This window comes from Tympanuchus pallidicinctus, unplaced genomic scaffold (genome assembly GCF_026119805.1).
Source record: "Tympanuchus pallidicinctus isolate F22 unplaced genomic scaffold, pur_lepc_1.0 scaffold7, whole genome shotgun sequence".
Lineage (NCBI taxonomy): Eukaryota > Metazoa > Chordata > Aves > Galliformes > Phasianidae > Tympanuchus > Tympanuchus pallidicinctus.
In genome coordinates, this window is record NW_026294791.1 from 13,914,426 (window position 1) to 13,929,183 (window position 14,758).

The window sequence follows — 14,758 nt, forward strand, 5'->3', positions numbered from 1 at the left end:
GGCGGCCAGCGAGAACGGCCAGCGCGGGACGTCTGCGGGGAGTCCGCAGCGACGCCAACTTTAGCCTGCTCAGTACTGTGCTCTACGGCCAGGCTAATGGAGGAGATTCTTCCCGGCCCCAGTCCGGCACTCACAACGCGGTCCCGAAGCGGGACCCTCCCCCACTCCGGAGACCCGCAGCCAACAGGCACGCAGGCCCCCAGCGCCGGCGATTGACAGCCCCGCCGAGCAATGACGGTGCGCTTCTCCCGAGCGCCGCGGCTCGGTGGGCGGGCGGGACTTCGGGAAGCGCCGCCCCACGGCGGCGGGCCGCAAGGGGGCGGGGCGGCGACTGGGCCCGACACGAGAGCGAAGGGGGAGGGTCCGCGGCGAGCGGGCGGGGCATCGGTGGAGCGCGGCCAATCCGGAGGCGGGAGGGGCGGGGCGGAGGAGGCTCCGCCCGATGGCGGGCGGGGGGGCGGGCGCGCGGCCGGGCGTTCGGTTGCTGAGCAGCGCGCGCAGGCGGGGGAGGGGCGCGTTAGTGGCGGCCGTGCGGCGCTCGGGGCCGGGCCGGGGCGATGTGAGCGGGCCCTGCGCGCGCCTCCCCTCGCTCGCGCCGTCGGAGCGGCGGCTGCCGCGGCTCCCCCCCGCCCGCCCGGCCGGGCCCCGCGTTATGTCGTGATCCCGGGCGGGCGGCGCCGCCGGGGCTGCCGATGGGGCTGCTCAGGATCATGCTGCCGCCCAAGTTGCAGCTGCTGGCCGTGCTGGTCTTCGGGGTGGCCGTGCTCTTTCTGGAGAACCAGATCCAGAAGCTGGAGGAGTCCCGCGGCAAGCTGGGTGCGTGAGCGAGCGGCGGCGGGCCTGGGCCGGGCGGCGGGGAGGGCCGGAGCGGAGCCCCGGTGGCCGCTTCCCGCTGAGGGCCCGGCCCGGCGGGCGGGGGGCGCTCCGCCGCTGTGCCCCTGCGCCGGGGCCGCGCCGCGCGGCGCCGAGCAGAACGCGGCCGTGTGCGGTACGGCGCCGTCCTGGCGGCGGGGAGCTGCCCCGGGGCGCCGCCTCGGGCCGCGGCTTCGGGAGCTGAGGTTAAACGTCGGGCTCGGGAACTCCGGCGTGAGATTCGTTCTTCCGTTTCTGCTGGAAAGTCCTGTAGGGTGACAGCCGCGCTTGGTTATCGGTGCCGCAGAACTTGTGCGCGATGCACGGTGCTGGTGGATCTGGAGGCGTGAAACACGTACCCGCGCAGCCGGCTCTGTGCACCGGAGCTCAGCGCGGGGTGGGAGGCCCGGTGCGCCGGGACTGTCTGATAGGCTCTGCTGCGGTGCTGTCCCACGTTGTTTGGCTTTATAACGCGCTTAGACCGCGAACGCTTCAACTTCGTAGGAATCAAAGCACCCTTATAACGCTGAACTTGAGTTCTAACTCTGAGCAGGCTGTGAGCACCACGAGAAGCTTCCCCCCGAGCTCCTGGCACGGCTCCTGAGCTGGGCTGGCTGAGCGCGCTGGGACCTCGCGGCTCTGCACTCCTCTCCTATCCACCTGGAATTGGCTGTGTGAGGCTGGAGCTCTGCGAGCAGCATCTCTCAGCTCTTCAAGTTACAGGACGGTTGTGCTTTGCATGTTTTTCAGTTGAAATGTGTTGTAATTATCAGAGTATAATCACAATAGCTGTAAACAAAATTTTGAGGAGGAGAATGAGAGAAATGGGAACTTAATTCTGAGTACATGTTGGTGCTCATGGTACAGAAGTGTTTTGTATCCACTTGCTTTAGGCTGGTTGGGGCCAGTGGCTTTGGTTCCATTACTGGCATGGTGATATTAGGGAAATCCAGCTCCTGGCACTGGGAGGGTTGGCATAATGCAAAGTGAGAACAGAGTTTTGCTGGAGAGACTTCCTTTTCTTCCACAATAGGTACGCAGTAGGTATGAGTAAGTTAAGTATTTGGAGGATTAAAATATGCAGCTCATGCTGCTCTAGAAAACCATCTAATTATTGTGTTCTGCTGATTTTGTTTGCTGATTTTATAAGGAGAAGGGACGACTATTTTAAACTTTACAGAAGGTATGATGGGAAGATTTCCTTACCAGGGGTTCTCTAAAACCTGCCTAAGGAGGGGAAAAGGAGCTGTTTCTGCAACAGCTTTGAGTTCAGGTTCTGTTGTTTAACTTGAGCGTATTCAGACAGCGAGAAGCTCTTCAACAAAGAACATCTCCTTTTTCCATATTTTGCATATATGTTTTAAGACTGGTGAATGTTCATGTTTCATTGCAGAAATCACTGGTCAGTGATGGTATTACTGCAGACCTGTAATATGGAAAAAAGATTTTCTCTGTGTTGAACTAATGAGCTGGCCTAATGCACTTCCATCATTCTTCCTGCCCCCTTCAGAGTGGCTCTGTGTGTGAACTGATGCTGGGGTGTAGTGGTAATGGAGCAGATTTGGTTGTGTGTCAGCGGGCTCCTGGTGTTGGGAGTGCTATGGCATGTGATGTGGTTTGGGTGCTGGGTGCTTTTCGTTCTTTGTGTGAATACATCAGATGATGAGCTGTCATCCTGGAAATTGTGAGGATTAGCCTATGGCTAGCAAAGGGGAATGAATTCAGATCTGATAACAAATAGAATGATTCTGCAATTTTATCAGCAGGTCTAATAGTTTTTGGTCAGACTTTCTGAGTTTTGTTCAGTTTATTCACAAATGGACAACTGCTGTTTCTGTACCAAACAGTTGGCACGAGGCTGAATTTCTGTTCAACATTTTTAAGCATCTTACCTGTGATGTGAATGTGGTGTGTTTCTGGAGGAAGAAAGAGAGGGAACCTCTGTGTTCCTCCAAGTGTGATTCCCTTGCATAAGTAAAATTCAGTCACCATTGGAAATCTTTAATTTGTGAAGTTTATAGAAGTAGAAGCACATGACCATCATAAATGTTTATGTTGCGTCTTTCTCTCTGATAAATTGGAATTGTAATATTGTTTAAAAATGTATGTGGAAAGCCATGGTTTTCTTTATCGTGTGAAAAATAACTCTAATTGAAAAATAAAGGAAATATTTGTTGTAATCTTTGCTGCTGTTGGATTTGTTAAGCTCTTTTCAGATGGTTTGTGGGGGTGAGATCACAAACAGGGCCTGTCACAGTCCTATCTCAAGTACTTTTGGGTGAGCTATTCATCATTTGTACTATTTTCCAGTTTGCACATCACAGGCAGCTAAATTGGCAGCATTGGCAGGCTGTGGCCAGTCAGGACTTCAGTGTTGAAGCAGTGGGAGCACTTCTACAAAGTGCCAAACTTGAGGCTCATTATGTATTATTTCAGTGTGTGAAAGGCCAAGGTTCTTTTCCTAAACCAAGGAAAATAAACACAATTAATGATTAAATGTTTGCCAAGTTGCAAAGTTTCATTATTATTATTTTTTTTTTCTTTCGTCAGTTGATTCTGCTGGAATAATCCTGTTCTAAGCACTGTGCAGATACATAACAAACCTCTGCAGTTGAATGTTTTAACTTACAAAGCTTTCTGGAAATATGTGTGTTTACTTTTTTGGGATGTTAAACTAATTTATTTATTTTGCTTTCATTTGGGAAAAAAAGCCCAACTGTCACTAGTTTTGCCAGTTATGTGTGTTTGGAAACTCACCTGGAAAGTTTCTTAAATTGTCCCTCATAATGTAGCATGCATACTTCTTTACTTACACTTGATACACTTTATGCTTGGATCCCGTTTATAAGCAGCTTGATTGTTGGCAGCTCTGGCTACGCACGGCTGTGCAAAAGGTTTACCAGCATTTCTTTGAAATACAACTCTGTTGCCCAATAGTTACTATTTTCTTTGTAGCAGCCTGAGGCACTCTTCATAAACTTTTTTTATATGCTATGTTTCCAGAAATAGGAGTTTTAATGCTGCTTTCTCACTGTACCTACAGCCAGTGAAAGGCTCTCACACTTGGCCTTGCTGGTGCCCTCGTGCTTTTTCATTTAGTCTCCTTTCTGTTCCCCTTCACCCCTCCCCCCCCCCCTTATCCCAGACACTTTGGAGCAAATTTGAAACTGCTTCCATGCTACACTTGTACTTCCCTTTGTGTGTGTAGTAGAGCAGTTGTATAAATCTTACCTGTTTGTAATTTTATAGTTATTATTTTCTTGGGAATGGATATTGCAAATGCTGCTCTTCCTTTATTTCTCAGAAGTCTGTACTGTCTGAATTCCAACTGCTACATAATGGCACATGTTCTCAAGCACATCCCAAGAACATTCAGCCTTGCTAACAGGCTTGATCTCACCCTTTCTGCTGGCACTCCAATTTCTCTGTTTTCAGCAGTGAAGATAAAACAGGTGCTGCTGTTCTCTGCTTTTTTCCCTTTCTCCTCTTCTATAGAACTGTGTGTGAGAAACTTCAGTATTGTTGCTTGTAGTTTGCAGCCTCATACTGTTAGTGGAAAAAGATACAGTGATGTGGTGAGCACTCTGCCTTCGCTTGTAATAACCCTTCACAGCAGCAACTGCTACCTGGCAAGGGGATATTTTTGTTAAAGATGTTTTGAGGGCAGTTCTGAGAAAACAGATAGAGCATACAGCTCTTGTCTCCCCTGCCATGTACTGCAGGGGATGAGGTAATCTCTGGAGAAGGCACTGCCACTCTAGATTCTCCATTGGAAGAGGCCAGGCTTGAATCATTACATGTCTACATATGTTGCTTTTTAATGTATGAAGTTGTAGGAGGGCAAAAAGAGCTGAAATACCATCTTTGACAGAAACCCTGAGAAAGAACCGTGGCTGCGTAGGATAGGAAAGCCTTCTTGGACTGCCATGAAATGAATGCAGGTAGCAAATACTTTGTGAGTTAGTGCAGTGTCACAGACTGGGTAATGGTAGCTATGCAGTAGGGAATTAGTTCAAGGCTATGAAACTCAACAGTACATCTGTAAAGGACTTTGCCCTGTGCTTGCATAGGTTTGTTTTCTACAGAAGAAGGAAGATCGGGTTGTTTCAGTAATGCAATACATACCAGTTACAGTGATGTGCTTGGTGCTGAAAAGGTGGTAACAGCTACTGGAAATCAGAAAGTCATTTAAAATTATTTACTCTGTTATAAAGTAACTAAATCCATGCTATTATGGTATAGTGCTGTTAATATTCCTTCTATTTTTCTACCTCTGAGTGTGGAGGAAGTAGCCAGAATTTTCGTGTAATTGAGTGAGTGGAAGGAGGTGACCATCAAAGAAACTGGTTTAAGATAAAGCAAAACCTAAAGAAAACCACAGACCCCCAGATCCTCCACTAAGATCAACCGACTGATCATGCATTTATGTAATGTAAATGTGTTGCATATGCTTGCTTGTATGTTTAAAAAAAAACCTGACACCTCAAACAGCTCCTGTTTAACTACTTAAGCTTTGGAATTAGCGTAACAGGTTAGAGAATCCTCTCCAGATTATCTTGTACATCTGAAGTGAAACAAGACTTGGGATTTCTTCTTCTTTCTTAATTCAGCGAAGTGATGCATATGCAGATGGATTCTTTTCTTTTGCTTGGCTTTGTACTGCCCCTGGCTATTGAGTTAGGGATATTTGAACAGTTCATGAGCAAGTCAATTTCATATCTACTGGCAACCATGAGTCACTGCTCACTCTTAGTTATACTGTCCAGACTGATCTTGTGTTCAGCTAATGAGCGCCTTTCTCCAAGTTCTTGTTCCTCTTTAGGAAATAGATGGCTTTTGCATATGGAGTAGTCCACATATGGCCATTTAATTGAGTGAAAATGCAGCTACTTTATGAAATTGTGTGCAACCTGTAGTTGTTGTTTATATGAAATGTATTTAAATCTTGTCAAAACAGTACTAAAATAGTGGTGCTTTGTTTGAAATGTGGTGCTATTTCCTTGTTTATATATTTTAAATACTAACTTAGCAAGCACGATGGAAGTGCCGTGATGAAAAATAGCTGAACGGCTGTGTTTCTGGTTGGAAAAACTATTGCAGATAAAAGTTTTAGTGAAAAAGGGAGTCAGTGCTGAGTGAGGCATCTGAAGGCTGGCCAGCTGGTTCAGCCTTCCCTAAACACCTACTGACCCTGGCAGCAGCCTGTCCCGGCAGCAGCATCTCATCCGAACCTTCTGCTGTGCCTGCTGTTCGAGCCAGTCAGACCTGCTGCATCTAACTGCTCCTGAAAATTGCTGGCCCAGAGGTTCTGCAGCACAGCATTTTAGGGAAGGCATTGCTGAGAGAAGCCTTCTGCCTCACAGGGGAGGGGAGACACCCCTCATGTACATGCGTGTGATGGGGACGTGCTGGCTGCCAAGACATCAGTGTCCTTGCAGTTTTTGCCCTGGCGTGTCAGAAGCTGGCGTTGTTTTCAGTGTCCTCGCTTCCCCCAGTAATGAATTGCTATGTTTTAGCTTCCTGGGGGTAGAAGCATGCTCTTTATATCATAAAGGTATTGTTTGCAGATGTGTTCGCAGGAAGCCAAACTACATCTGCGTGTCTTTCTGGTTTTGGTATTCAGTATGTTACCATTCTTACTCTGCAATATCCTGGTGTTACTGTGCTCTAGTAACATTACTGCTATAATAATTATTATTCAAGCCTTCCGGTAGTGATAAAATGTATGGTGAGTAGCTGGGAGTCCAGGACAGTCAGAGAATAAGATAATTACATTGCAAAAGTATTTGCAAAGAATCTGTCCATCACTTAGGCCCTGTCTTTCATCTGCCTTCCCTTACGTCCATCCCCTCTTTATCTGGTTAGAATTTAAAATGACTGACAGCTGACATCCAATTTTTTGTCAACTTGCTGTTTAATTCAGAATACTAATTTGTGTTGAAACATATGTAAAACTTAAGTGCTGTTTTGATAAAACAGCTTTTGATGATTTTGAAGTGTTTATGCAAACCTTGTGCATAATTGCTGTAAAACTGTAAAGAGTGCGGGGATGGGATTTTAGATTTCTTAAATTAAAATACATATATTCCCCATTTCTGAAACTTTCTTTTTCCTCTTAGAAGATCTTCTTTTATTTTCTATTCTATATATAACCATACACATATAAGATGCACAAAGGAGAATAGGGAAAATATATAGAATCACAAAAAATACGTGTGTGGATGTATATTTCTCAGCCACTATGTATATATCTTTATGTTGTAGTATAGGACTGATCTTTTGAAGACAACAGATTGAAAGGCAGTACTATTTCGTTACACTTTGACAAAGGTGCAAAGAAGCTGTTGAGAGCGTGCAGAAACTCGGAGGTATGGTAACAACTGAGCAAGGATGACACTTGTTCCTCTGAGCTTCTGGGAAGTGAGAAGGAATTTCCAGCTAATTTAATTCTATTTTTTCCTCCTGAACCTTTTGCCTCAATGTCTTTGCATTTTGAATATTTCTGTTATCCTTGCTGTATATGCTGTTGCTGAATATATTCAGAGCCATCGCAAAAATAGCATGTCTGTTTTTTCTTTGAAATATTCGTGTTGCTTTGCATTGAGTCTGTGGGGGCTTTGGAGAAGATTTTGCAGTAGTAGGAATCTCTTTTTGCATCACATGGCATTTGCAGTGTCTTTTAATGTACAAAATATTAACCAGCAGTTGATTGATTACTGACTTAGGGGCAGAGGGTTCGTGCAATTCTGAGGACTTCCAAATTTACAGTCATAGGGAATGAAATTTTTAAAAAAAAAAAAGTCTGATGTGAAAATGACAGAATCTAACTGTGACATGTTATATGGACCACGTTGTGTCACCAGGACAAAGCAAAAGCAGTCTGGGACATGTGAGTCCTTTAGTGTTTGAATGACAGTAAACTGGAGAGCAGGAAATAGCATTTTGCAAGATCACAGAATCACAGAATTGTAGGGGTTGGAAGGGACCTCCAGAGATCATCGAGTCCAACCCCAAGATCTGGTTTCAGGGATTTGATTCCTTGAAAAAAACAGGGATTAATTTTTACTGAAGTTGAAGCCAATCACGTCCTTCTGCTGTCTGTGATCTAAGTAGTGTGTCGGAGGGCGTGCTGAACCAGGACGAGAATGCTGCACCTCACCTGTTGGCCTGAACACTGTAGTTACATTCTCAGGCAGATTCTTGATCATAGATACAAGGACAGTGTTTGTTGGTTTTTTTTTAACATACAAATTATTTGCCTTTTAGAAACAAAGTCACAATGTGAGACATTTTGTATCCCACTGGTGGCTGGGAGACTTCATAGATAGAATCCTATCCTAACTGTATCAATAGAATCCTGTCCTGACTATTTTCTGTTACCTTTGATGCTGCCAACCAGGCAATCTTTTGAAGACCTGGTGCCTAATAAATGGTTTGCTACCTTATGAAGAAGCGATTAGATCTTGCTGTCCAATTTGATTACTTCAAAGCGTGTGAAGTAGAATTGAATGGGATATTTTTTTGAACATCATTGCATTTACAAAGGTTGCATTTCAAGAGTGAATGTGTATTTGCTTTTTGGAGGCTGGTCTAGCCTACAAAATACCCTTTTGAAATGCGTTGATTTAGTAGGAGCAGAATGTTTTATGGCTTGATTATCTTCCAAATTATGTTAAACTCTATTTTCTATGTAATTTTGAACTTCCTTCTTGTATCCCTCTTAAGTTTTACTAATATACTGCTTGTACAGTTGCTGTGGTTTGAACTAAGCTAAAACTTTAAGTATCTCCTTTTTTTTTTTTTTTTTTTAATAGGACCTGTTTGAGGTTTAAGGTTATCTTCAGCAAAGGAATATTTCATAATTTGCTTGATCAGGTTTTAAAAAGACCCCAAACCCTCAATATTGTGGCACACTGTTTGACTCGTACCTCTGTGTCAGGACTCTTACAGTGTGCGTAGAACTCTGGGTGTTCTCTGCTGGGAGAAGTGCTGCAGAAGTTCTCCTCCTCCCTCGGAGACCAGCAGTGTGAGTTCTGTGCCTGGAGCAGCAGCTCACAGCCACCAGTGGCCCCACAAGTGTTCTGAGCCATAAGCAAAGGCTGAAGGACTAGAAAAACCTGTCTAAGTGTAGATTTAGGTCTTGCAGTGTTTGTAACTTGTCATTTCTTGCACACGTTTGAATTTTATCTTTGAAACTATTCGGTGTCCAAAGTAGTTAGTATTACATAGAAACTGTTCCATGGACTTTGGTTATTTGGTTGGAGCAGTTTTTTACTTCAAAGTTTTGAATTCTTAGTTGAGATTGAAAGCAATTTCATTGCAGAAACCACTCCATAATTTCAGATGCATACGAGGACTGGGAGACAGGACATCTGGAGGTCTGGCTGTGAGCTGCTGACCCTGGGAGCTTCAGGTGTTGTTTCTAGCACCCTTGGCACCCTGCTGCCAGCTTGGCAGGGAGCACACCTGACTCTGGTTAATGCCCTGTCTTAGGTTTGAGCTGCTGCAGTTGAAGGGATGGTATATGCTTGCTTCTGGCCACAAGGAGCAGCCACCCCTCATCCAACTCAGAGAAAATTGGTTGAATATGGTTGAAAGGCTTCTTAGCTATTCATGAGGCACAGTAAATGCATTTGGCCTAAAGGCAAATTTATCTTGTAGGCATGTTGTTAAACTTAGAGTAAGTCAAGTAGGCTTGCTGTTAAACTTACAACTTACACAGGCTGTCTGCAGCCCATCTGATCCCAGTGAGAAGGCATGCAGCATGAAGGTATGGGGGAACATGCTTGTTGTCAAGGTTGGCTTTCAACTAGCCTAACAACCAGGGGCTGTGCTTGTTTCTGATTCATTTGCCATTTTGGTGTGGGGGAAAAAAAATATAATAATAATAAAAGAAGCAACCATAAAACCAGAGAAATGATTTTAAAAAGAAACAATAAATCAAATAGTAAAACACTTACAGGTATCCTCCTCTGATTTTCCTGTGTGCAACTTCCAAACCATACTCTGACAAACGTGGTCTTGAAACGTGTTTGTGCAAGCATTTCTGTAAACAGCTGTGGTCACTGGAGCAATCCAAAGCATTGTTTCTAGTGGCTTTTAGTGCCTATTTATGTGTGATTGCAGAGTGCAGGTGCAAGGCATTCTTGAGATAAGAGTTAGGAAAGAGAAATACTTGACAATTTATTCACATACTGAGAGTAAAGAGAAAAGTGTCAAGGAGGAATGAAGATGTTGAGAATTTTCATTTTTGTTTTCATTTTTTTTTTTTGTTATTCTGAGCCATGGGGGTGGAGAAGCGGGGGAGGGGGGGGGGGCCTTTAGAAATGGAATGTCAGATTCTGTATTTTCTGGGGATGTTGAAGGTGATGATGTGCGAGTTCTAAACATGCACAATCTGACCAGTGGAAGCTTTGGTCAGTGTTGCAGTCAAAAGCACATGCTGGTTTGTGGTAAGTGGTGGAATGTAGTGCACTTGTAGATCTTAAGCTGGTACCATAAAATTTCAGTGTAATGTATTTGATCTGCTGGAGATAATGGCAAAAGGTTTTAAATGTTAAAGGAGTTTGCAATCTTCTCAAGAATGAACATTGGAAAACAGGAGAAACTTCAGACTGTCTTACTCTTGTTGTTATGTTATCTTAAAACTGTGGGAATAAAAATAGTGCATTGTGTATTTTTAAGTATGAAAAACCTGCTAGATGTCTGACTTGATAACAAATGATCTGTCAAGTATCTATATGGCAGCAGGAAAGTGGAACCTGGTCCTTATTCGTACATCTGTTTTACCTGATAGATACTGTATATGTGAATGTAAATGTGGGATTGCTCTCTGGAGATCATAGAATCATAGAATGCCCTGGGTTGAAAAGGACCATAATGATCATCTAGTTTTAACCCCCTGCCACTGGCAAAGTCACAAACCACCAGACCAGGCTGCCCAAAGCCACATCCAGCCCTGTAGGGATGGGGCATCCACAGCCTCTCTGGGCAACCTGTTCCAGGGCATCTTCACCCTCTGTGTGAGAAACTTTCTCCTAATATCTAACCTAAAACTCCCTGTCTTAGTTTAAAGCCATTCCCCCTTGTCCCATCACAATTTATCCTTGTAAACAGTCGTTTAGTACAAGATGATTAGTATGGGAGAGAACCTATAGGAAAATCCTCTCAAGTATCTGGGAATTGATTTGGATGAGTTCTCTGCCCTTGATGGATTCCCATACTGTACAGGTCTCTTGCAAATGCTGTTCATCCCTCAGCCTTTGCTAAAGAGATGGAAGTATTGGCTTCATGATGGAAGAACACCTAAATGCCACAGATACCTACCACAGAGCTCATCCTGCTGATATGGGTTAACCAAGTACAGACGTAAAAATGAATTGTTTGGTTTGGTCAAAACTTTTGCTACCAGGTATTTGAGGGGCTCAACGCTGTAATATTTAAGGACTGGAAAAACACTGATTTCAAATTTGGCTAAGCTTGCTATCCTCTTGTGCAGAGGGTGCTACTGAAGTTATATCTTCCTGCTGTATTTATTATGGGGTGTTTTATTGTAACAGGGTATTAAGCAACTGCATGCTGTACGGCATTGAATACGGGAACATAGCCTGTGTGGAGGGCTTGTGTCCTGGTCTTGTCCATAGGAGAGCCTCACGCAGGTTTGGATTGTCCTGTTTTGTGTGGGAGCAAAGCATCCTTGTTTTAAGCTGTTTGTAGCAGACAAATTGATTGGCGGTTAATTTCCTCAAGCTTATTACAGCCTCCTGTTTCACTTCAATGCAAGGTAAAAATCTGCTATGCTCACACCTATGTCCTTGAAAAAATATGGTGCTTAAGTTATTACCAAACACACAGTTGTAGAGGTGTGCTGTTCCAGATCTGTGTGTGTGTGTATGTCAGATCGTGTGACTTTCCTGCCAAGAGTATTACTGGATAGTTGTGGCTATTAGTTTCTCTAACACTTCCCTTAGAAAACAAATAACAATGGACACTTTGCCAAATTGTGGCTGGGCTTGCTGCAATAATTACATGTTTCAACGCAATTGTTTTATTGTGCTCTGCTGCTTTGACTGCAGAACGGGTTTTGTGAATGCAAAAATTAGCTATGCTTTGATTCCTTTCTCTCTGTTTTGAATAAAAAGGTACAGTCTGATCTAAAGAAATCTTCTTTAATTGCTTTGTGGCTGTAAAGTACAATTTATAAGAACAAACCTCCAGTGTTTGCTCAGGGCAGTAGATGTGTTTCCAGACTTAAGCCAGTGTTTTGGGGGTAAACATGGTTTTGTGTGTGGTAGTAGTTATTTAAAGCGCAGGCTAGATGATATGCATTCTAAATAGAATGTTTAACTGCAGACTTATTTCAGGTGAATGTAATGTGCTTTTTATCTTTTTAATTTTTTTTCTTTATAAATGTGATTGCTTTGATCAAAAAGTTAGGCTGTAACATGTTTGAGAACTTTGTGCCAGGCTCACAGGTTTGTGATTTGGGTGGCAGCCTTGACTAGTGTTTGTATTTTATAATTGGGATAAAACTGCACAGTGACTGTGTCTTTCATATTTGGTTGTGAAAGAGGTAACCTTTGTTTTGGCAGAGAAGCGGCTTCTGGGTTTGTTGTTCTTTTTGGTTTTGAAGTGAACATCTAATAAAAAAAACTTACGAGTGCCATCTGCTGGAATGGCATTTTCTAAGGAAAATTTCTTCCCTTTTGCTTTCCGTGGCCGAACCAGCAGATCAGCAAACCACAAGTAGCTGTCCCTGTTTGCCTTTTGGGTGGACGTTTCCCCTTGTTATGCTCTGTGAGCTCTGGCTGTGATGTGAGAATGAGGAACGCTTTTTATTGAGGTTTTTGCCATTTTACAGGTTAATTTGTGAACCACTGACTGAACAAAATAACCTTTATAGACAGTAAAGTGCAGCCCTGTAACATGGAGTAACAATCCAATAAAACAGTCTGTTGGGAAAGTAGTTCTCCCACAGCTTTTAAAGAGTTTCTACTAGAATCAGGAGCTGTAGTGTCCTGTAATGATTCATAGCAACGCAGGAGATGATGGATGGGAGAAGGTTGGTGCCAGTGGTGTGAAGTTACAGCAAAATAGCTGAAATTTCATACAGAGATGCATACGTAAACAAGTTTTGTCTTCGGTTGCTCTCTTTTCTGTAAATGTACCTGGTATCAGTCTGTCATTTTAAGATGCACCACACACCTTGCCAGACAAACTTGTAACTGTCTTTCCTCACAGGGATTTTGGGGGATTCTGTGATACCAAGTAAAATTGATGTGTTTAATACTTTTTCTATCATCTATGTGCATTTGGACTTTATTTTACTGCTTAAAGAGTGAGAAATAAGTAATTTGTATGTATGACTTGGTGAATTACATGGTGTTAATAGGACAGTTGGAGTTGTTTTGTTTTTTTTTCTCCCATTCTTATGTGCTTCTGATCCTTTTCTCTCTAAAATATGGAGTCAATTTTCCATTTAGAGAATCATCTTAGTAGTTGCCTGGCCTGTTTGTGTGTTATAAATCATGGGCTTCTGTGGCACGTAGAGAGCACGTGTTGTCCTGAATAACTGTCAGTCTTTTAGAGGGGCTTATGGGTCTTTCTGCACTGCTTGTTCCTTTCTACATTATGCAGAATATAGAGCGATTTCTTCCAGTGGAGAGTTGCATGCATCTTGCTGCTGAGGGACTCATTGTAGTTGAGATTAAATGATTTAATAAAATATTTTTAGTCAGAACATTTGGATTAATAATTATTTAAGTAACTGTATTCAGCAGGCATTGAAATAAAATCTTTATCTAGCTACATACTTAGATTCAATTAAAACTAAGCTTGTTAAACTAATGTTTCAGAGGAGAAAATGTGTATTTTCCAGACAGATGGCTTTGTTTCAGGAACCGTATATAATTTCTTCTCAGTGTCTAATAATAAAGTGGTATTATTAAAAAATTTCCTGTGTTTAACATGTATATGGAAAAACGTGTTATGCTTATTATTCTATTCCTTAAATAAGCAGCAGTCTGTCACTCTGGGGAGCTCACTGGCTGTCTGAAGAATTTAACCTGCTTTGACACATCCATGGCTTCTTCCTGTGAGCAGCTCGAATACCACGTATTCAGCAGTAAGTTGAATACAGTCAGCTAAGGAAAGCAGCGTACTGTAAGTGATGCTGGTAACAGAAAAGATATGTAAAATTGCTTGTAAGATGATAACGTTTCATAACATTCTGGAAAAGCAACCTCTTGTATTGATTTTTTTTTTTTTTTTCTTCTTCCCTCCCCCCCCCCCCCCCCCCCCCCAAAGATGAAATGTAGTCTTTCAAAGAGTCTTATTCCTTCCTTGAAGACTTGCTATATTGATCTGAAACCACAGGGCTGAAATTGGTCATATTTTAACAGAGTTCCTTCTCTAATGACAATATATGGCCGTACTGTTTAAGTGGAAAACTTGCCACAGTATTTCTGTTACTGGAATTCTTGTAGCAGTCAGTGAGGGACTTCTCTAAAAATCCCTTATGAGGTACTGGAAATGGAAAGCTCCCCTGACTCCCGTGGGGATGGCTGACAGACCATGATTCCTTAGTCATGCTCATTGGGACTGTAGTGTGAGCTTGCTCCAGAACAGAGTTATAGGAGATAGGAGATGCTGAGTAACCCCTATGTGGATACAGATTTCCATTTCCTTTTTCTCATGATGTTCCATTTATCAAAGACCAGCAACTGACACGATTCTTGTTAGTGCAATTTTTAGTTCTCTTCATTAGTAATAAATGCAAGAAAACTTACCTCCACCAGAAAAAGGGACAAGGCAGTTTCTCCTTCTCTCCTACCCCCTTTGCCAGATGATGAACTTAAAAGCTTTTGTATTAATTATTAGTCATGATAACAGTGTTAGCTGTTGTTAC

At 43.2% G+C, this 14,758-nt stretch overlaps 1 protein-coding gene across 1 annotated transcript in view; it reads left to right on the forward strand.

Moving 5' to 3' along the window:
* Positions 1-642: 642 nt before the first annotated feature.
* The window catches only part of HS2ST1 (heparan sulfate 2-O-sulfotransferase 1), a 72,166-nt gene continuing 58,050 nt past the window's right edge, over positions 643-14,758 (forward strand). The window contains exon 1 of the mRNA XM_052666050.1: positions 643-816. Within this exon, the coding sequence (XP_052522010.1) occupies positions 693-816 (124 nt within the window). The 5' untranslated portion in view covers positions 643-692. The remainder of the gene's footprint in view (positions 817-14,758) is intronic.